This window comes from Sarcophilus harrisii, chromosome 1, assembly GCF_902635505.1.
Source record: "Sarcophilus harrisii chromosome 1, mSarHar1.11, whole genome shotgun sequence".
Taxonomy (NCBI): domain Eukaryota; kingdom Metazoa; phylum Chordata; class Mammalia; order Dasyuromorphia; family Dasyuridae; genus Sarcophilus; species Sarcophilus harrisii.
The window spans coordinates 639,822,584-639,847,103 of NC_045426.1; the positions used below are offsets into that span (position 1 = coordinate 639,822,584).

At 37.5% G+C, this 24,520-nt stretch overlaps 1 protein-coding gene across 3 annotated transcripts in view; it reads right to left on the reverse strand.

The window, feature by feature from the left end:
* The window catches only part of ZC3H3 (zinc finger CCCH-type containing 3), a 488,431-nt gene that overhangs the window by 56,692 nt on the left and 407,219 nt on the right, over window positions 1-24,520 (reverse strand). For all 3 annotated transcript variants that reach the window (XM_031947316.1, XM_031947317.1, XM_031947318.1), the window contains exon 9: window positions 22,911-23,042. In XM_031947316.1, coding sequence (XP_031803176.1) covers window positions 22,911-23,042 — 132 coding nt within the window. The remainder of the gene's footprint in view (window positions 1-22,910; window positions 23,043-24,520) is intronic.

Here is a 24,520-nt window from a genome sequence, read left to right on the forward strand (position 1 = left end):
CTTATGCATAGTTTCAAAGGGACAGGATTAGGATCGATTTGGGGCAAGTTACAGGGAGATATAAGGCCCAAATAAGGAAGAATTTCCTAAAAATAGTCTAGCTTAAGGAAATAATACATTTCCCACCAGTAGAGATAATCAACCAAAGGAAGAAAGACCAATTGTTGTTGATGCTGTAGACTCTTATGGTCTTTTACTTGAGCTCAAAGGATTCCACACACAACACAGTAGGTGCTAATCCTAAGGCCTGATGATTGATCTGTGATAGAATGAAGGTTAGGTAAGATCAGGCACAAGGATAAAGAATAATTCTGTGACAGGATTCCCTAATGGGCTAGTCCATCAGCAGAGCTGTATTTTGCTGTAGCACATGTTCTGATAGAAGAAGGACTGGATTTATGACAAAGGGATTAACCCATGACTTCTCTTGGGGGCTCTTCACACCCCCAACACCAGGCTACCTTTCCATGGGATCCCAAGGAGAGGGGGAACCAATGGCTGCTGCTCTAAACAGATATCAAGGAAATCATACATCTCTGACTGAGCACAAAAAATAGAATGTCAGGTATTCCAATTTCCATCAATTTAATATTTCTGTTGGGTCCTGGCAGTTTTTTTAAATTAAAAGTCCTTGAAGATGCACTGCTCTACTTTTATCTTCATCTTTCTAGTGCACAGTACAATGTCTTGCACAAAGTAATAATAGCATTTGTACAGTATAACACTTTAGGTTTTGCGAAATACTTTGCAATATTTTTTTCATTTTATCTGTGCCAGGGCACTGTGAGGTAGGTGTTATTAACATCCCCATTTTACAGTTGAGGAAACTGAGATAGGCAGATGTTAAGTAATTTGCTGAGCATTGCAAAGTTAAAGTATTTAAGGGCTGATCTGAACTCAGCTTTTCCTGACTTGAGGCCCACTGCTCATCCTCTGAGCAATTCTTCTGCCTCACAGTATGTAAGTCTCTGCTAACTTATTACTACCATATCTCCTTCAGTCCACACAGGACTGAAAAATAATAATGGATTTCCCTTTAGCCTCTCTGACTAGGCACACCAAAGGCAGAAGGACCTGACTTCAATAGGGGTGAGCAGAGGAGTTAAAAGTGAAGGTAGGGGATGTTCCTGTTACCTACCAGATCTCAGTCCACATGAAGTAGCTTTTACCTCATATCCTGGGAGACTCGTAAAATATGTTAGTCAATCAGCATTTATTAAGCATCTATTATGTGCACAGCAAAAAAGGTCCAAAGACAAAAATGTCCCTATTCTCAAAATGATTCCACAGAAGAGGTGAAGTCAACAAGTGTCAAAGAAGACTACAGGATTTAGATTTTGAACTGACTCTAGAGGTCATTTAATCCAAGTTCCTCATTTTACAGAAGAAATTGGGGCCTAGAATTGATCTGTGTTTAAGTGCCTACTACGGGCCAGATGCTATGCTAGGAGACAAAAATAAAAAGAAACAGTCTCCACCCTCAAGGAGTTTACAATCAATATGGTTTGTAAAAGTAAGATGATTTGTTCAAAGTGCCTCAGCAGTAAGTAGCAAAGAAAAGATCCAAATCTTTTCCCTCCAAATACTTTCTTCACTGTATCACAATGTACATTGTCTTCCCATCTCACCAGAACCTGGAGACAATTCTAGAAAACCAGTTATATCACTTTAAAGGATTTGTGTAATACTTTAAGATTTGTAAAGCATTTTATAAATATGACATTTTATCAAGTACTCATGATATTATGCTACGTTCTCTGGATATAAAAGGAAAATTAACGATCTGAGTCCCGCTTCTTGAACATTTTTTGGCATGTCCCAAATATGCACAGTGTGATATTACAGTCTGGTATGAAGGCAAGACAAAATGTTAGCCTCCTGGCCGACACCCCAGCTGGTTTCTTTTCTAATTTGTTGCTGGTAGTTTTTGATCTAGTGTGGCAAGTCTCAGTGTGACATCCTTGGACTACAACTAGGTCAGGGCTGCTGAAGACAGCAACTCTCTGAGTCTCAGTTTCCCCGATTTAAAAAGGGGATGACAATTCCAGACTTACTCACCTTTAAAGGTTGCTGAGCTGACAGATAAGAAAGAACTAGGAAAAAGTACAAGTATTATATGACCATTGTAGCTTGTAATGACATGATCTAGTATGTGGGTACCTGGAGAGGGAGCACTCATTTTGAAAAGGTGATCTTTTCTTCAGCTCAGAAATTCTTGGCTTCTGAATATTTGCTTCACTGAAGCCTTAGAAGGGAGGGTTGGAGAAAAGAAGACTCTTACCCTCACTTCTCCTCATTCATTATTAATGACCACACAAGATGGACATTCCTGCTGGGTAGAACAATGAGGAGAATTTTCATTAAAAACTCATCACCTTTATCTAGGGGCACCAGGGAGGGGTCCCCTCTGGCCAAGGCCCACTGGTTGGCCAAAGGTTGGGTTTTGTCTTCCCCAAAGTCCTGGAAGAAATTCTAAAAAGTACTTAAGATGAGCCCCTGGCAACACTACATGATAAATTATAAATCATAATGGATTTCGCTTATAGGGTTATAATAAAATCAGGGAAGGAATCTCTTCACTGGAGCACAGTGTGGGGGAGGGCACCAAAGTGGACACTGGAACCAGGCATTTAAGCCTATATGGCCAACAAGGGATTGGGGAGGGGAATAGACCAGTTCATCTACCCCAGCAGAGACCGCTAAGCTGCCTTCCCCTGGTACTGAAGGCAGATGGTGGGTCGGCAGCTTGGACATAGAAACACTGAATGATCTGAGATTTACTCCTATCCTAAATTATTCACCAGAAAAGGGACCACGCATCTTTAACAAGCCATCGCTTTATGAAGCAAGGTTAACAATTTCACTTGATTCAGTAGAATATTATAAACTCTCTGGGGCCCATTTGAAGACTTCTACTTCAGGCAAAAGCCATGGACTCAGCACTTTTTATATTATTTAGAGAATAAAATTAACCCTCGAAGGCCCAGGCTGCTACTTCTCCTCCCAAGTTAAATATGGCCTGCTCAGCAATTTCCTCCCATATATAATTACAAGCTGCTATCCATCATGTGTAAGAGAATGCTTTTTTGACACGCTGAAAGTGACGCAGTAAGCACTTCTACTAATAGAATAAATATTTTAAATATCTCTTTTATATTTTCATCCAAATTGGAATATTTTAAAATAATTGTCCACAGCTCCTTGGTCTCTCTCTCTCTCAGTAAACACCAGCTACTTTACTTGGTTTGGGGCCAAACAACTCCCTAAACCAAATCCCTGCCTCCCAGACATGGGATTGGCTAATCCTACCCCTCATCTTCCATCTATCTATCCCTACATCCCTAGGCCTGGTGAACAGGATATTAATTTAGGAGGATTTTATCCTACTCAAGAACTTTCATAGGCTCCCTACCAAAGTGAATAAACACTTCTCAATATGGCTTTCAAAATTCTTACAATCAAACATCATCTTCTTTATCTCCCTCCATTCCAACTTCTCTCCAGATTAACTACTATTTCAAATTCAAGACACCCTCGGCTAAAGTCAATCAGTCAACAAACATTTGTTACATATGTATTATATTCCAGATACTCTTCTAAGTACTAGGGATACAAAAAAAAAAACAAAAACAAAACAAAAACCAGGGGTAGCTAGGTGGTGCAGTGGATAGAGCACCAGCCCTGAAGTCAGGAGGACCTAAGTTAAAATCTAGCCTCACTTAATATCTCCTGGCTATGTGAACCTGGGCAAGTCACTTAACCCCAACTGCCTCAGCAAGACAAACAAACAAAATCTAGTCCTGCTCTCAAGGGATTTATTGTCAAGTGGGAGAAGCAATATGCAAATAAGCAAATCGGAATTGTGCAGGATAAACTGATGATAACTTCAGAGGGAAGGTCCTAAGATTAAGGATGACTAAAAAAGACTTCTAGCAGGAGATAGGACTTTTTCAGGAACTTGAAATAAGTTAAGGAAGCTGGGAGGTGAAGATAAGGAAGGAGAGAGTTCCATGTATGGGAGACAGTCAGTGAAAATGCCCAGAATCCTGAGATGGATTGTCATCTGTAAGGAACAATCAGGAGGCCAGTGTTACTGGAGTGTAGAGGATGTGGGAGGGAATAAGGTACTATAAGAAGACTTTGAAAGGTAGGAAGGGGCCAGGTTATAAAGGGCTTTTAAAGCCAAGCAGAGGATTTTAGATTTTTACCCTAAAAGTTTATTTAAGAGGAAGAAGAGTGAGGTAACATGATCAGATCTGTCTTTTTAGATTACTCTGATAGCTGAATGGAAGAGGAAGAGAGATCTGAGGCAAAGAGAGCAACCAGAAGACTATTCTAATAGTCTGGGAGTGAAACTGTGAAAGCCTGAGCCAGGCTAATGATTGTGTCAGAAGAAGGGAGTAAACAAAAAGTTTTATGAAGGTAAAATGAACAGGTTTTGGCAACAGAGTAGAGTAAGAAGGACATATAGTTGTGAGTCTAAATGAATGCAAGGATACCCATCCTTGACAATGATAGGGAAATGATAAAGAGGGGAGGGCTTTAGGAGAAAAATGAGTTCAGTTTTGGACATATCTTATAGGGCATATCCAGTATGAGAAATCTGATAGGTAGTGAGAAATGAGAAACTGGAGGTCAGGATTGAAAACCAGCTATGAGCTGAGAAGGGCATTTCAGAGTTCGTGAACATAGAATTGTACAGCTGTGGTTGGTGTGCCTGAGGTGGGGGAGCAGGTCTTGGGAAGTGACTGGGAAGTTAAGGGAAGCTTCTCCATGCCCTTAGGCTAAGCGTGACATAAATAACTACATGGTGATAATGCTAACTTAGATTCAGAGGGAGCTTTAAATATTTGCATAGCACTTTACATACAGCTTCTTTTGAGCCTCTTAACAAACTTGTGAGGCAGATACTACATTTCTATTTTACACATGAAATAACTGAGGCTCAGTGAGAGAAGGTGACTTTCCTAAGGTGGCCCAGCCAGTGTTAGAGGATGTGAACCCGACCTTCTTGATTCTAAATCTAGTACTGTACTTCACTGCCTTTCACAACTAATAGTATTATGTGACTATGTATTTAGAGATCTATATGCATGTGTGTACAGTGTGTGCCAAAAATCTTAGAGAAGTTTTAAGCCAGCTTAAAAAATTTTTGACATGCAAGCACATGCACACTGCCCCCCCCCCCCCCTACATTTTAAGCCAGTTTAAAAACTGCATTCTGACTTTTGGCATGGTCTGTACACATCCCCAGCTCCACATACATTTAAGTCACTAAAGTTAAAAAGGACATTAAGACTGGGCATGTTGTATGTGTATATTGGCTTTATACATGCATGCATGTGACAAGTCTGGTACAGTGATGAGGGAGATGACCCTGAGTCCTAAGCTGGACTTGCTTTTTGACTTAAACATTTCTACTCTGTGAACCCAGGTGTAAGTCATTTAACTTCTCAGCGCTTTAGACAACTCTCCAGAACTGTGTGAGAGCAGAAGAGGAAGTGCCGATCTATACTGATAAAAGAAGTTCTTCCCTTGGATCTCTCATCATCAATGAAATGAAAAAAGGTCTTAGTCCCATCTTCATTTATGTATATGTGAATCCATTCAGAGATTTCAATGGGTTGTGATTTCATTAGTATTAGCATTCCTTTGATTAATATAAGAGTCTAACCCCCTTCCATAACTTAGCAGAAGATTTTGGAAAATTGCTGTGGCTGAAAAATTCATAAACCTAAGGCCAAGCTGGTGATGAATTTCTGAATTTAGTTAAACTGTTTCTTAGATAAGAGGAATTTTGCAATAAGTTTGTGACTAGATTTATTTCCAAATTTTTTGTGAGAATGCATTCTTAGTGGTTTTAGTAGGCTCAGCGTCCCTTCAGTGCACTGGTTAAATATATATATACATACATACAAACACATATTTTCATTATTCACTAATTACTTCACAAGTATTACTTCTCTGAAAGCAGTAATCATTTCTACTCCTTTGTCTTCTCCAAAAAGCTGAGAACGCATGACTAGCAACTATGGTTGATTAATGCGTGGATGGTTGAATTTTATTTCCCTAGCTCATCATCTCATCTGACTTGGCTCTTCTCTTGAAGACAGGAGAAGGAAGTGAGGAGAGGGAATTCCCTTGGACCGAATACACAGGACTGTTTGGGGCCAGTCTCTTACTAGGCCTGTGGTTAAGTCCATAGAGTCCCACAGTTCAAAGAGATCTCAAAAATAATGTAATCCAATTTATACCTGAACAAGAATCCTCTTTATTTTTATAACAAGTCATGACTACCTAGCATTCACCAAAAGTCCAACAGTGAGGGAGAACCTGCTTTCCATTGAGGGCATTTCACTTTTGGAAAATTACAATTATTAGGAAGTTTCCCCTTATATTAAGCTTATAATAGCCTCTTTGCAGCTTCTAACCTTGCTCTTAGTATGGCCTCCTGGGATCAAACAGAACAAATTTAGTCCTTTTACATGTAGCTTTTCAAATACTTGAAGACAGTTACCTTGAGCTTCCTTTCCTGTGTCTTGTTTTCTCCAGGAGAAAAATCCCTAGATCTTTTCACTGATTTTTATATGACATTGACAGTATCATATAACATATAACACTACAGTCCTTCACCATTTTCGATGTCCCCCTTTGAACATTTGACAGCCTATTAATGGCTTTCTTAAAATGTAAGTTCCCAGAACTAAACATAATATTCTTGATGCAGTCTAACCAGGGCAGAGTACAGTAAGTAATATTATCATCTCCTTAGTCCTGGAAGCTATGTCTCTTACAATTTGGGTAAAGAATACATTATCCTTCTTGCCTGTCATATCACATTATTGACACATAACTGAGCTTGTAGCTTACTAAAATTCCCAGGTCATTTTATGAGGAGTTTCTGTCAAGCCATGCTTTGACAATCTTGTTTTTGTGAAGCTTATTTTTGATTCCAAATCTAAGACCCTATTGAAATTCAATTTCTTAGATTCAATCCAGTGTCCAACCCTGAAGTTGGAAGTATCTTTAGGGTTACTGACTTATGCATGTGCTACCTGCCCCTCCCAGTTTTGTATCATCATGAAATTTGATAAGCATGTCATGTAAGCCTTTATCTAAGCCACTTGTAAAAAGGCTAACTAGCATCAGGTCAGAGATCTCTGGGACCCTATACTGGAATACTTCTTCCAATCATTAATGACTATTCTTTGGGTCCATCCATTCAATCAGGTCTGAGTGCTATTATCTCTTCATATCTGAATGAAGAGATTTTATATAATCATCTATCCATGAGAATAATATGAATTTACCTAGATTTTACCAAAGAATGTGAAAAACTATAGTAAAACACTGTACTGATCTAATAGTCTAGGAGGCAGTATGGTAGAGTGAAGAGACTATTTCAGGTCTCTGGTGCTCTAAGGTTCAAATTCCATCTCTGATGCTTGCTCTATGTGATTGTGGGCAAGTTCATTTTCTCATAACATGAGGGAATTGGATTATTCAACCTCTGAGATCCCTTTCCAGCTTCAGAGCTATGATTCTAGTAAACATGCCAAAAAAGAAAATTTAGTCTAGGTTTGCTCTTGATGAAGTTGGTTTTCTGTGATGACAATTTCTTTTTCCAAATGTTCACTAACTATCCCAGCTCATTTTACAATGATAAATTGAAGTCGAGCTCACTGGTCTATGCCTTTTCACCCTCTTCCAATTTTTCTTCTCATTATCATTATTTCTCTCTGTATCAACCTTGAGAGTTTTCCATCACTGTAGATTTTAGTCCATAGAAACCTACCAAACCATTTATTGAGTCTTTTGAAATCTTTTCTCAAATTTATAGCTCATATAAAACTGTGCTAAGCTCTCCTTTCCTCTCTATCACAAATTCTCAAATGGAAGTCATTTCTACACCCCACTCACAAAAATTTTCCACTCTATATCCTTTAATTATGTAATGTTACTCTATCATTTCTTTTATATATCCTTTTTTCTTCTGAATAAAATATATTCTTTCTGAGTCAAACTCCAGTCATGGGTCTCATCACACTTTCGAGGTATTTACAAGTCCAAATTTGTCTGCTTATACGAAAGCCAAAGGTTTGTTGTTGGCTCCCTTCTTGAATTTTGGGGTGTCTACAATGAGGAGCTAATTTTCCTTTTGTTGTTAATATTGTTGTTCAGTCATGTCTGACTCTTGATAACCTCATTTGGGGTTTTCTTGGCAACGATAATGGAGTGGTTTGCCATTTCCTTCTTCAGCTCATTTTACAGATGAGTAAACTGAGGCAAACAGAATTAAAAGATGTGTCCAAGGTCACTCTGCTAGTGGGTCCGAGGTCAGATGTAAACTCAGGTCTTCCTGATTCCAGATTTGGTGTTCTATGTGTCATGCTACCTAGATGCCTGCTATTCTACCTTTCCATTCTTTAAGGTATCTAACTTGGTAAATATAAATGTAGTTTTCTCCTTCCTTTGCTCCCTTTTCAGTTTAAAGTCTTTCTGACTGGGAAGGAAAGACTCTATGAAAATACATGTCTGCCAGTCATCAGTCTACTCTTATCAGTGGACGGGAATTGTTCTTATATTTTAAGTCAAGATCCAGAAATTTAAATTTCATTTTCAGACACTATCTCCTTACCTAGAACATGCTTTTTTTCCCATTGAAAGTCCTTAATTTCAATAGCAGCAATGATGAAGGTATTACCTCTCCTCCAAAGGTCCTAGTTTTCTTGCCCAAGACTTTGAAATGTTTAATAATGTTATTAGGTTCTTTCTTGCAGATTTTTTTGGCTCCTATGAATCAAAGTTGGTAATAGTAATTCATTTTAATAAAGGTCAAGAAACTATCACATTCTGGATATATGCTTTGGGAAGACAATACATCTCTATTACTGTTATCAAATCAACAAATAACTATTTCAGTACTCCTCAATAGAAAGTTGCCAGCTACACTCCTCATCTCTTCTTCATTTGACCTTCCTTTCCATGGATCTGGAATTCAGCCAGGCTACCTGTGTGCTGTCTGTAAGCCATGCTGAAAAGAAAGGGATTGGGAAACCGTTCTGAGGCAACTTCTGAAGGTCCAAATAAATCAAATGTCTTTCCTAGCTTCAACTGGCACACCAACTCCCAACCCTAGCTGCAAATAAACCCTGACAACAGCACTAGCACACCGTATTTGTGCATTCACCAGCCTATATAAAAACTGTGGACTGAGTTGTATGCATATAGACACATACTTTCTCATTTCATTTGCTGGTCCCTGTTCCTTTCTGGGTCAATTACTGTATGAAAAGCCATATGACCCCATATCCACTCAACCCACATAGAGTAGGAGTAACAATCCAGGCCTAAAATAGGTTGGTGCCCACCTGAACAGAGAGATGTTGATGTAGTAGTATTGACAAGAGCTGGTTACTGATTGGATATGTGGTTATGAGGAGTCAAGAACTCTTGAGGTTGTGAATTTGGGTTTACTGGATAAAAGGTGGCGTCTTGAGCAGAAATGGAATTGTTAGAAAGAAGGGAAAGCTTTTTTACTTGGTTGGAGAATAAGTGAATTATCTGCTTCCAAATGTATGGAGTACCATATAAATCCTAAAAATTCCTACACTTTGGCTTCTGAGAAACATCTTTCTAGCTGGCTACCAGCCACAAATAAATTTACAGAAATAAAGTCTCAGGATGGAAATAATTTTAGAACTTATCTAGTCCAATCCTGAAACTGCAATCAGGATACCTGATGAACAGCTATATATTCTCTATAAGTAGTTTTACTTTCAGATAATTTAATTGGTAACAGATTTTTCCTTCTTTGTGCATCTCTGTAAATTTAACCCACTGTTTTCTGAAGACAGAAAAAGGTAGATCTCCTAACATATCAGCATTTAAGACAGCTAAAGGCAGTTATGTTCTTCTCATAGCCTTATATAGTCCAATCATGAATCTTTTTCTAAAAGAAAATTTTATTTTTTAACATTAATTTTTTTAAAAAATTGACTCAATTTTCTCTATTTTTGATCTCTCCCTCACCTACTGAGAAAGAAAGCAATAGGATATCAATTATATATATGAAATCATGCAGAACCTATTTCAATATTAGCTACTTTAAATGTGGGGAAAAAAGAAAGAAAAATAAAGAAAGTGAAAAAAGCATGCTTTAATCTGCAATAAGATTGCATCCCTCTGGAGGTCATCATGAATCCTTTGAACCTAATTGTGAATTTTTCATATATATATAATTATGTTACCTTGTTTCATCAGTTGATTTGAGTGATAGTTATATTAAAAGGACTTAAAAGTCCCACTTGATACATTTTGGCTGTGTAATAATCTGAGGAAGTCATTTAAGCTCTCAGTACTCTAGGCATCTCTTTCAGACTCTTAAGTCAGTAAGGTGTCAAATTGTATTGGCACTGGAAGCTTTCTTATCTATGCATTTATACCAATGAAATCACAAGTCCAGTTGTTATCCCTTATCCCTAGATTCAATCTTGTGTTCCAAACTTTTGAACTCTCTGAATGGTAGCCAAGATACTTGCTATTCTTAATAGTTCTGATTTTCACAGATCAGCTCAACAATCCCTTTTCTCAATACTTTTAGTACTCAGAGATAATAAGTTTGTCCAGGTTTGGTTAAACTCATTGAGGGTATTTAGGTATTTCTCACTTATTTGTAATTTTAACCCACTGATAATCACTTTTGTGCAATCCTTATTATTTGAAATTCATTTTCTTTGGTATAGGAAATCTTCCCCTAGTCATCAGTTATCACTGTCCCACCCAGAGCAATGGGTCTATCCTTTGATCACCTTCTTTGCCATGTAGTTGCTTTTATTATCAGTCCCATCTCAATCGAACTAGTCTTGTAGGTTATGCTATTCCTTTTATTGATCCTCAGTTATTTGTCCTTGATTCCATCTCTTATCTAAGTCTGTATTTGCCAAGGAATTTCCTCTGCAATCAGACTGATGTTTTTAAATATTTAGGAAAGTAATTTCAAAAGGGATGATATAACAACAAATTTTGATGACATAATTATACAGATCATTACATTTAAAGAAAAAAAAAAGAGAGAAATATCTAAAAAAGGCAATCTGATTCCAGAAGGAATTCCTTGGCAAATACAGACTTAGATGAGATAGAACCCTAAACCCATGGGATTCTATCTGCTCTAATGCTGAACTCTCTTTTTAGGATACATATCAGACTATATCTGATATTCTTGTTCTTATTTTTTCAATAAGAAAGAATGGTAAAATAAAAGAGTCTGGAATCAGAGGAATGTGTTTGAATCCAAGCTTCGGTACCTATATAACCTTCCAGCTTACTGATTTAACTTTGGGCAAATCATTTAACTTGATTGGGCCTAAATTTCTTCATCATGAAGGGGCTAGAATAAATGGCTCATGAGATGACCTTACAGAACTAAAAATAATCCTGTTCCCTCTTCACTGCATCAAGCAATCCTTCTTGGTTAGAAAAGCAAAATGTTGTCTTCTCCCTCAATTCCCCCAACCCAGTTTTCTTCTACCATTCCTATACTTCCACAAATCCAAAGGCTTTCATGAATGTGGTACTCTTCCTTTTCCATGTGCACCCTTAAAGCTTTCTTGGCATTTTAACCTAATCCATTACTCTTGAACCAGATATACTACCCTATTGTCTTATTACAATCTCAGTGACACCAAATAATTTCTTTTCCTTCTTGAATTAAATCCTTTGGTTGAGGTTATGGCCCCTACATCTTCTTATTCAAATTATTTATTTTACAGAGCTTTCCCTTCCTCCATGAAATCTTCTATTTTTTTAAGCTCATTGGTCTTTCTTGTCTTTTTTCTTGTAATTCTCAGAATCACTGATGTTGGAATCATCTAATCCAAGATTTGAAGTCATAGAATTCTAGAGTTTGAAAGGACCTTAGAATTCATCTAATTCAATCTTCTCATTTTACAACTGAGGAAATTGAGGTCCAAGACAGACAAAGTGATCTGCTCACAATCATGTGACTCTATTCTGTCCAGTATACTTTTCTAACTCATCAGTGTTGGTGAGACATCTCTTTCCAGTCAGTCTGTAAGATTTCTGAGGTTTGTTACCTCAACAGAGAGTACTTGTCAGCCCAGAGCCAAACAGTAAAAGCTTAATAAAGTCTCAAGTTATTTGGGACTGACTGACACATGTTGCTGTACCAGAATATTCTAGATGAAAGTGATGGGACTTTCACCTGGGTCAGTCAAACATGAAAAAAGGTACCAAGTACTGTCCTCTGCCTGAGCTGCAAACCTGAAGGGCAGAGATAAGATTTAGTAGCCCCAAGTCCCCGGCATAGTCAATATATGTTAAACCAGATGTTTGGGGAATGTGGGTGAAAATATCAAGATTTACATCATGAACAGGGCTGTTCACAGAGGAGCTACTCCTTCTAAGCAGCCATGATATCTGGCTGAGAAGAAAGAGAGGGAATTCACTTAGTAGGGGATAAGGTATTCAGTGCTCACTTTACAGTATGTTGGGAATTAAGATGGGGAGAAAGAAAAAAAGGGGAGGGGGGACATTAAATTGCTTTGTATTTGTTGTATCCCTCTATATAAAAGTCAAATTGCTTTGTATTTGTTGTATCCCTCTATATAAAAGTCAAACAGGATGCTTAATTAAGAAGGGGAAGGAGTCTGGTTTATTCAGCTGTCGGGAATTTCTTATAACAATAGTCCTTCATGGATGACAGGTGAGCATGGCAGGGCTGGCAGGAAAAGCAGCAGAACACAGTAATTATAGGCATAAACAACACTGTGAAGGAGCAAATCACAATCAACACATGGGCCCTGCCTGCCTGAGTGTAAGAGGTATGTCTAGACCAGAGCTCAATTCCCTAATGTCCAACCCCTTAAATTCCACCCAAATAATGCCCGAGAGCTTTTCACTGTGGAGGGTAGTTAGAAGTTCAGGTGCCATTATTTCAAGTCCTGCTTGGGGCTTTAATGCTCCTAAGCAGTACTTCCTATGGGCAAGCAGCTAGGACTAACAAGATGGCAAACTGGCTAACTATCCCAAATGGATTCTCAGAGATTGTGTGAAGGGAGTAAGGAGCCTCTACTGTGCCTGTGGTTCTGTTTACTGTCAAACAGAACGTTGGAGATCATTTACAAACAGAAAATATCGTGGCGCTCTGGGTTGAGACATGGGGTAAGAGCTGGCAGTCAGGAATGAGGGCTGGGATGAGGGGGATTGAAACTATGGCTTAGGACTGAAGGATAAGAGTTGAATCTAAAGTTAAGTTTTAGAGCTGAGACTACAGTTGGGGTAAGGGCTAAGGGTCTACATCCTGGGATTCAGGCAATGGACCTAGAGTAATGGGCCACTGTGGTCTAAAAATGAAGCTTACCTTGGGAGATCAGAAGGAAACTACACATAACTCCTAATTTTTCCTTATTCTGTGGTATCCCAAGATTTCCTTGCATCAAGGAACAGATACTATCCAAATAATATTGACTAGTACTTATTGAACCAAGTTAATCATCTAGTTTATTAGGTTAATGCTCATTTTGGTGGGTACTCATCAGAAGCAAAATCACAGAATCTAAGATCTGTGGGATCTTGAATGTGCATTTAATCCTAAGATTCTTATATTGGAGTGAACTTGAAAAAAGTATTTGATAATTTATTTTAATATAGTCAATTTTCTTTGCAATCTTACATTTTAAAAAAATTTTTCTGAGAAGGGTATCTGTGAAATAAAAAAGAACCTTGATGTAATCCATACTTATTCATCTAACTAGGTAAATCATGCAGTGCTGGGTTTAAAAGTCAGGGTGACTTGACAAGCCTCAAGACACTTACTAGCTAAACCTGAACAAGTGTTTAACTTCTGTCTGCCTCAGGGATACTCAAAGATGGGAATAATGAGAGTAATGGGAATTATTGAGGATAATTTACCTTACAAGGTTGTTATAAGGTTCAAACAAGATAATTTGTAAAGCACTTATTAAAATAGTACCTATCACATAGCAGGTGCTTAATAAACATTTGTTCCCTCTCATTCATTTCTGGACACAATCACTATCTAGCTTATTTGTATCTTATCTTGTGTCCCTGAACTCTCCAGCACTTCAGGTATGGGCTAAATCCGAGGTCAGAGAACTTACTGTGTGTCTTATTTTTGAACATGATATCTCTCTTAATGCAGTTTAGGGTGGCACAAATTTTTTTTTTTTTGGCTGCCATGTTGATTAATAACAGGATTTCTTAACCTTTTTTGTGTTACGAAACATTCACAGTTTGGTGAATTCTATGGAACCCCTCACAGAATGTTTTAAAATACATAAGATAAAATACACAAAAGAAATCAGTTATATTCAAATAGGAGATGTAATCCCAACCCCCCATCCAAGTTCATTGACACCCCATCCCAAGACCCAAAATTTATGGCTAAAAGTCCCATGGAATCCACTTAAGCTGAAAGTGCTGTTACCTAAGTGAGACTTCTTCCATTCCATTGGTGAAGCTGATATTTTAATGTACATAGAACCCAACTTTCATCCTTAGTAAATTGCATCTTGATTCAAACAATAGTTCTAGCCTGTCAAGATCATTTGAGAGCCAAACTCTTGTTATTCAAAGTTATCTGCAAACTGAATAACCAATGCCAATCTAAGTCCTCATCTATTTGACTTATAACAATGTTGAATAGTACAAGGCCAAAGACAAATCCCTGAGTTCCAAGCTGACAATGACTTATTAACCACTTCCTCATTGGATCTGATCTATCAACCAGGTTGAAATTCACCTTGCTGAATTATAATTATACATTTTATTCCAAAGCTTGGTATGAACAACTTTCAAATGCTTTGCTGAAAATCTATTCTACTGTCTACAACATTCCTTTGACTTACCCATCTAGTTACTATCTCAAAAAAGCAAATGAAGGTTGTCTGACATGACTTGTTCTTAAAGTTAGCAATCACTGTTTTTATTTCAAAATGCCCTTTATAATCTGTTTTAGGATTTTCCCAAGAATACAAACCAAGTTTATTGGTCTAGGATTTGTAGAGACTGCTCTCCTCCTTTTTATGAAAATAGGGTGAACATTTGCTTTTCTCTGGTGTTGTGACACCTTTTCACTTTCAAAAATCACCTGCAGCAAATTACCAACTACACCCACTAGCTTTCAGTACACTTATGTTGTAGTTGGCAAAGATCTGAAAACTTTGGCTTTCTGAGGGCTACTAGATGCTGTCTGGCTGTACCCTCCACTGATCCTGAGTTTCAGTTCTCTGCCAACTACATTCTCCTATCTTCTTCACCCAAACATTATTTTCTTTGGGAAAGAAAAGAACTTTGGCCTTTTCATTAACCCCACACCTCAGGCAACAATACTACCTAGTGCTGTGATCCTTCACCACCTTTGTTTTTCATGGCCATTTTCTCATTGGTGGGGAAAAACCATAAACACCTCCATTTAAGGAAAGGAAACAGCACAGACATCTCCACATTTCCCATCTGGTTGCACTCCTTTTAGATCTCCATGACTCCTCCACCATGTTTGCTGCCTGATGTTTTAGTTTCCTGTTGTATTCTCCCATTTGTCTGTAAGCGTCTAGCGGTTAAGGACTATCTGCCTTTTTCACATTTGTACACAAAGAGTTTGGCAAAGTATTTGGTACATAAAAAGTGCTAAAAATGCTTACTGACTACTATGTGACTAGCTGACTTGAACTCAAGGATGTCCTGAGTTGGAAGGATCCTGAGAGATCATCTATTTAACAGATGAAAAAAAAACCCTCAGAATTCCTTTAAGTGATTCCTTTTGGACTTGTATTCCTGACTCAATTCTTACAGAACTGACCTGCTTTTTTATATTCATCATTTGCTACATCTTTTAGATATCTCTTAAATATGAGGTTTTTGCTAAGTTTCCTGTGTATCAGCTTTAGTTCCTTTAGGCTATTCCCCCTTTTTCCCTTATTGCTACATTTTTATTCATGTCTTCAAATACAATTCTAGAGAACTTCTAATCCTTCTTGGATTGACTTGCCCTGCAAAATATTAGGCCATTAGATCTTACTTATCTTTTATCTGTACTCTGGTCTCTTCAAATCTATAACATACATGTCAGACTAATTCTTGGCTTTACTGTACCAGATCTAAAATTATATTATAGAGCAGCAGTTACCAAAACCATTTGGTATTGGCTAAGGAATAGATTAGTTGATCAGTGGAATAGGTTAGGTTCAAGGGACAAAACAGTCAACAACTATATCAACTTAGTCTTTGACAAACCCAAAGACGCCAGCTTTTGGGATAAGAACTTACTGTTTGACAAAAATTGCTGGGAAAATTGGAAACTAATATGGCAGAAACTAGGCATTGATCCACACTTAACACCGTACACCAAGATAAGGTCAAAATGGGTTCATGACCTAGGCATAAAGAATGAAATTATTAATAAATTAGAGGAACACAGGATAGTTTCCCTCTCAGACCTGTGGAAGGGGAAGGATTTTATGACCAAAGAAGAACTAGAGATCCTTACTGATCACAAAATAGAAAATTTTGACTATACCAAAATGAAAAGTTTTTGTACAAACAAAACTAATGCAGACAAGATTAGAAGGGAAGCAATAAACTGGGAAAATATTTTTACAGTTATAGGTTCTGATAAAGGCCTCATTTCCAAAATATATAGAGAATTAACTCTAATTTATAAAAAATCAAGCCATTCTCCAATTGAAAAATGGTCAAAGGATATGAACAGACAATTCTCAGATGAAGAAATTGAAACTATTTCTAGTCATATGAAAAGATGCTCCAAGTCATTATTAATCAGAGAAATGCAAATTAAGACAACTCTAAGATACCACTACACACCTGTCAGATTGGCTAAGATGACAGGAAAAAATAGATGATTGTTGGAGGGGATGCGGGAAAACTGGGACATTGATGCATTGTTGGTGGAGTTGTGAACGAATCCAACCATTTTGGAGAGTAGTTTGGAACTATGCTCAAAAAGTTATCAAACTGTGCATACCCTTTGATCCAGCAGTGTTACTACTGGGATTATATCCCAAAGAGATTATAAAGAAGGGAAAGGGACCTGTATGTGCACGAATGTTTGTGGCAGCCCTTTTTGTAGTGGCTAGAAACTGGAAACTGAATGGATGTCCATCAGTTGGAGAATGGCTGAATAAATTGTGGTATATGAATATTATGGAATATTATTGTTCTGTAAGAAATGACCAACAGGATGATTTCAGAAAGGCCTGGAGAGACTTACACGAACTGATGCTGAGTGAAATGAGAAGGACCAGGAGATCATTATATATTGCAACAAAAATACTATATGATGACCAGTTCTGATGGACCTGGCCATCCTCAGCAACGAGATCAACCAAATCATTTCCAATGGAGCAGTAATGAACTGAACCAGCTATGCCCAGAAAAAGAACTCTGGGAGATGACTAAAAACCATTACATTGAATTCCCAATCCCTATATTTATGCCCACCTGCATTTTTGATTTCCTTCACAAGCTAATTGTACAATATTTCAGAGTCTGATTCTTTTTGTATAGCAAAATAACGGTTTGGTCATGTATACTTATTGTGTATCTAATTTATATTTTAATATATTTAACATCTACTGGTCATCCTGCCATCTAGGGGTGGTGTGTGGGGGGGGTAAGAGGTAAAAAATTGGAACAAGAGGTTTGGCAATTGTTAATGCTGTAAAGTTACCCATGCATATATCCTGTAAATAAAAGGCTATTAAAAAAAAAAAAAAAGAAAAGAAAAATTGGAACAAGAAGTTTGGCAATTGTTAATGCTGTAAAGTTACCCATGCAAATAACCTGTAAATAAAAGGCTATTAAATTAAAAAAAAAATTCTTGGCTTTATTTTTCTCTATCATGAATTCTTTGATAGAGTGGTTCATTTGCCCCCAAAATGCTGTTGTTTCTACTTAGGTAACCAGTTTCTTCTTGCTGATCTGATTTAGGTCCAGAAAAACCGATGGGTCCTTTTATTTTACATTTCTCTTGATTATAGAACAATAATCAAATTAATATTACCATTGCTATTGGAAAGGCCAAGACAATTTACTACCTTATGAGCTCCATCATGATCCCTGGAACTGTTTGGTTCCCTTCCTGGCCATCACTCCCCAGATATGCTGTATCCTTTTAGTAGAATGTTACATTCCTTAAGAACAAAGACACTTTAATATTTGCATCCTCAGTACTCGGCACAATGCCTGGCACACAGTCGTCACTTAAATGCTTCTATGTTTTATCAGTAAACCAGGTGACAAATTTAAGAGTTACAGCTGTTTTGGGGTAAAAGAAGTCTAGTACAGCAGAAGGAATGTTGTAATCTCCTATCAATATAGTAGCATACTTCTGTGCAAAACTTGTGGTATTTCCCAAACTTTTCATCTCATTCTTTCTTCTATGCAAGTTAATCTGTAGTACACTTCTAAAAAATATTACTTCTACCTCTGTTCCTCACCAGATGTTTTCATAATTTGTTTTTTCCCTAGGTTCCTAAATGTTGTCATTTACCTTAAAACAAATATACTCATCCCCCTGAATTTTTTAATTAAAATATAATAAGTGACATTTACAAATCACTTTAAAAGTTTTTAAAGCACTTAACATCTAACATTTATACAGTGTGCTTTATATATATATATATATATATATATATATAAATTACATTTGCATGCATTTTATATTTACATATAATTTATACTTAAGATTTGTTAATTACATATATTAATGAATTTAATTCTTACAACAATCTTGTGAATAGGTGCTGTTAGTGGTCTCATTTTACAGATGAAGCAAAGAAGTGAAGTGACTTGACCAGGTTTAAACAATTAATATGTCCAAGTTATTTACTTAGCATTCAAACTCAAATCATCCTGACACCGTGCCCTGTACACACAGAGTACATACAGGACACGGTATCAGGATGATCTGAATTTGAACTAGCTTTGCCATCTAGTTGCCATTTTATTTGATCCTCATACCAGCCTTTTGAGAACAGATATTATTATCCCAACTTTACATTTCAATCACAAGTCTCATTTCAGCAAGTCTAAGTGATAACAATGAAGTTAAATCTGTCCTTCCATGAGGATACTTACTTCATTCTATTTCTTATGTATACTTTCTGCATTTATAAGTCTCTATCTAAAGCTATGAATTTTATTACTGGTTTCATTTTTAGATAGTTTCTTCTATGAATTAGTGGTCTCCTTTTCTGCTAACCTTCCTCCTATTTTGTACTGCCATTCTTTATGATACCAGGACCATCAGATCTACATGGGCAATTTTCTTTCTCTCTCTCTTTATAGTTTAAAGCTTTCTTTATAAGAGTTGGAACAAAAATGTTTTTACTGGCCCTTGTTAAATGCACTCCATCACCTACCATAAAAGTCACTCATTTTCATATTTTGAGCCATGGTCTAGAAATCATTCTCAGAAACATTCTTAATTAGTTGTTTATCTCCCAGATCTACCTATTTCTTTTGAAGTTCCAAAATTCAATAACTAGTAGTGACGAAATTACTACATATGTCTCCAAGGCTTTTAGTTTTGGTTTAGTATACTTTTCAAATTCCTTTTACAGGTATCATTTGGTCCTGCATGAATCACTAGATGTAGGTTTGAGAAGTTTCTGGAGGTTATCCATCATACCCTACGAAGACAGCAGATCTCTCTTTTGTATATTACAAACTGACAAAGAGCTACTTCAGGACCCCTTATTTGGGAATTACTCATCATTCCTCCTTCTCTCTTCTGATGGAAGAATGTACTGTCTGTCACCTGAAAGAGCCTATGGATTTAAAACATCTTTCCTTTTAGGGCAAGAAGCTGCTTTCTTCAGTGATGGTTCATCGCACTGTGCTTCTAAGGTAATACCCCTATACCTACTACAGAGTTTTTAATGTTTGGGTGCTCCATTCCCCTCTTTTCTCTCTACCACATTTCTTTATACTGCAATCTTCTGGCACGAGAGAGGATTTTCCTTTACTGCTTTATAAGCTTTTTCTTCTTTGTTTCCAATTTAGAGCATTTCTTTTCTTTTAAAGAAAAATTAATTCTCCTGAATAACATATTCTATATTTCACTTTCCCTTCAAGACTAGAGTTCAACCTGCATTTTACACACACAGAAGTATTAGATGATACTAGTTTATGGTTTAAAAAACCATAAACATCACAAACTTGTTATAATCCTGGCAAAAAAGTTCCTTGTCCTCCATACTGGCTAACTGGACTGGATAATCTCAGGGCTACCTACAGCAGTGAGTCCTCTTACTGTGAAAATGAGATAGCGCTGGGTATGAAGAGTGAAATCCACTCAGCTCTGTTCATATTGTCACTGGTCTTTCTCCACCACCAGACACTCTGGCCCCACTTGATCAGAGGAGCAAGCTTTAATTTATTTAGTAGATAGAAGCAGACAAAGCACAAGCAGACAAGACTGAAGGGCATGAAAAAAATTCAATTATTTAATGAAATCTATTCATCTTGTTTCACTCTGCTGAGACTCTCTGGAACCTTCCTTCCACTTTCCTGGATGCTAAATTAAAGGGTGAAGCTTAATTTATTTAGCAAACAGAATTCAACACAAGACTAAATTCAGGGATCTCCTAATTATCCACATACTTTACTTCCTCCTTCTGGTAAGCTCTCTGAGAGCAGGGACTGTTTCTTTTTGACTCTGTATGGACAGTAGCTAGCACAGAATAGGCACTAAATGCTTCTTGATAGGTTGATTGTTTTCACCTACTCTCTATCTGTATGCTTGGTTCTAATACTGAAGCTCACACCTTTTTACCCTCCCCCCCCAGCCTTCCCATGGAATCTCTCTTAAGCACAGGATTCTTAGCTAGTCTATCCTTAGACTGTAGGATTAGTGGGTACATATCATGGTAATGATAAGGACACTGAATATGGCCTCAAAAGGCCTAGATTTGAATGCAAGCTTTACCACATACTTGGTATGGGATCTTGGATGAGTTATTCTATTTCTTCATCTATTAAATGAGAGGTTTGGACTCAATGTTATCTAAAGATCCATCCAGTTCTAAATTCCTATCCTAAAAGACTACTTAAAACTGGAAAGTAACAGAATTCATTAAAAATAGCACTGGGTTTGAAGTCAGAGATTCTGAGGCCATATCATGGCTCTGTTAATTCCCTCTCTATGTGACCTTCACTTTTCTGGATCCTATTTTCTCAACAACAAAGTGGGATGATGATAGTTGCATTAGTTATCTCATAGAATTATTATCGCAAAGAAAGTATTCTGTAAAGTTTGAAGTATTTTATAAGTGTGAGTTATTTGTAACATTTTTTGATTCTGTGCAGCATAGACAGTAAACTAATATAGGAGACACCTTATGAATTGAAAACTTTCTGGAAGAGTCAGGCTCTGAAGAAGGCTGTTGTAAAGGCCCTGACCCTCGGGAGCAAAATATTCTCCGCAGAGAGGTGTTCTCAAAAGAATATGGTAGGGATTCAGTAGTCTCAGAATTGACAGCTTCTCAGGAGAGAGTAGTTCATTCAGGAAGCCTGTGATTATTACTGCCTGGAGCAGAGTGCCTAGACTAATATAGGGATGATGGGAGTTCTAGGACAGATATATTCCAGCTCAGTAGGAGGAAAACTACCGAGTGATTGTCAGAGCTACCACACAATAGAACAGGTTACAGTTGACAGGAAGGAGGTAATGAGTTGCCCACAACTATGAATGTTGGAAAGCCATTTCTCAGGGATGCTATAAAAGGAAAAGAAACTGGAATGGAGGGAAGGGAAGAGAAGAGATAAACATTTATATAGCACCTTCTATGTGCCAGGCACTATGCTAAATACTTTTACAAATCTCTCCTTTGATCTTCACAACAACACTGTGTAGGAGGTGCTATTATTCTCATTTTACAGCTAGGAAACTAAAGCAGAGAGTAGTTAAGTGGCTTGGATAAGAGGCACATAGCTAGGCAGTATCTGAAGTTACATTTGAACTCGGGTCTTTCTGTCTCCAGGCCCAAAACTATCCATTGTGCCAATTAGATTCCTTGGGGGAAGAGGGAAGAACAACTTAGAAGTCCCCTTGAAGCCTTTTCCAGTTCTGGGCTTGAGTAAGAATATGAAGGTGTAGGACTGGGATGGTCACTAAGGTCATTTATCCAACTTGTAAAAATTCTGTCCTTCATAATCACAAACTGTCAGAGCTTGAAGACACAAAACCACTGTGTTCAATCTCTTCATTTGAGAGAGAACTGGAGACTTGAATTTCTCAGGCTCTAAAATCACCTAGGGTGCTCATTGTGGCTCAATTCAACTTAACATTTATTATGCAGAGCCTATGTTTAGCAATGATAGGGAGACAAACAAGAAACATGACATAGTCCCTGCCCTCAAGAAGCAGACAGCATTGTAATGTATCAGTAACATACACAAATAAATATGATATAAAAAAAAATGAGACAGAAGTCCAGGAGAACCTGACACAGTGCTATTGTATGTGGAAATGGGGTGTGTGTGTATGGGGTGTTATTCTTAGGTAATGTGTGCACGTGGGTAGAGAATTTATATTCACTGGTTCCCCTTCATACTCACATATTTCTAAATAACAAAATAATAACATATTCTAAATAACTAACTTTAAAACTTTTCCTTCTTTTTCTGGGCCATGAGTAACACAAATAGAACTAAAAATGCCAACACAAGCTTCAGTCTGAAATGATTTTGTGAAGCATAAAGCAAGGTACACTGTTTTCAACCCAAAGACTCACTCTTCAGGAGGTCATAGTCCAAGGGAAATTCCTTAATGACTGAGAGAGACCAGTATGCAAGAGAGAGCACAGCACAGCATAATGTGTCACACTGGATGTTAAGCGGGTTACCTTTTCTCCCATGGGGCAGTAGCCTTTGAGGAAGTCCACGCAGACCTCTGCCTTCTTTGACACATACACGTGGCTATATGGGCAGTTGCTATTATTGCAGATCCCCTTTAGGAAGTAGGAACACACAGGCATCTGTAAAAAGAGAGAGCAGACTGAATGACAGGTTAGTGGGAGCTCTTTACACTCATACACAGACAACAAAGCAAGGCAAACCAGAGACCTATACACAATTACAGATACATCCATAAAAGGAGACAGAGGGCACATTCAGAATGTCACAGACAAAAAAAGGCACACACTACTACTTTCAGAGATATACATTTAGAGAGACATTTGCTTGAATAGAAATATATGTGTGGAAAGACATACACACATACATACAAACAAACATACACGCATTGTGGTGGAGACAAGAAAGAAAGACACAGTCTCTACTCTGGTCTAGACTCATTTGGAATAATGTTCAGGTCTTGGTGACATATTTTAGGAAAAATGTTGACAAGCGGAAGTACGTTTAGAACAAGTGACCAGGATGAAGCTAGAGGACTAGAGAGTAAGCCACACATGGATGAATTAAGTGAATTAAAGCCTAGAGAAGTAAAGATTTATGGGAGACTTTATTATTATCTTCAAGATAAACCTTCAAGAAGACCCATTCTGTTGGCTCTGGAGGGTAGAAATAGAAATCATGGCTGGAAAATGATGGGGGATAGTGATGAGGAAAGTGGGTAGATTCTAGCTCAACATGAGTAAGCAAGAACAACCTTAAAAAAAAGAGGGGGCAAAATCTGGATAGACAACAAGAAAGAATTAGGCATTCAAAGAGAAACAAATTAAGCAAAGGCAGGAGTGTGTGTGTTTCTGTAGATTAGCACTCAATCAACAAGCATTTATTAATTGCTTATTGTATGGCAAGTACTGGGACAAAGAAAAGCCAAAGAAGTCTTAGTTCTTTTTTCTGATTCAGTTACCAACTTGCTCCATGACAAGGTGAACACTTCTTCTACCACTCTGGGCCTTCGGTTTCCTCAACTGTAGAACTGGAAGGCTGGATACATACTAAAATCCCTCCTGGTATCAACTTACATAGTCTAAGTTCTCTTTCAATTCTTAAGTTTTAGGTATTAAAGTCTTTCCTATCTGACATTCTACTATGTTAAGGTTTAAAGCCCCTTTTAGTCCATACATCATAATTTTAAGGTACAATGTTCAAAACCACTAGATGGCGCAATGGACTTGGTGACAAGAGAAATCTGAGTTCAAATTCTGACTCAAAACACTGTGTGACTAGTCAAGTGATTATTCTGTAAAATGAGAATAATAGAAGTATTTATCTCACAGGACTGTTGTGAGGATTGAATGAGATAAGCTATGTAAAGAATTCTGTAAACCTTAAAGTGTTATATAAATATTTTTGTTTAGTTGTTTTTCAATTGCGTCTAACTCTGAGTCTGGGGTTTTCCTGGCAAAGATACAGGGTTAAATGATTTGCTCAGGTTCACACAGTTGGTGTCTGTGGGCAGATTTGAACTCAGAAAGCTGAGTCTTGCTGACTCCAGGCCCAGTGCTTTATCCACTGCACCACCAACTGTTCCATATAACTGCTAGTT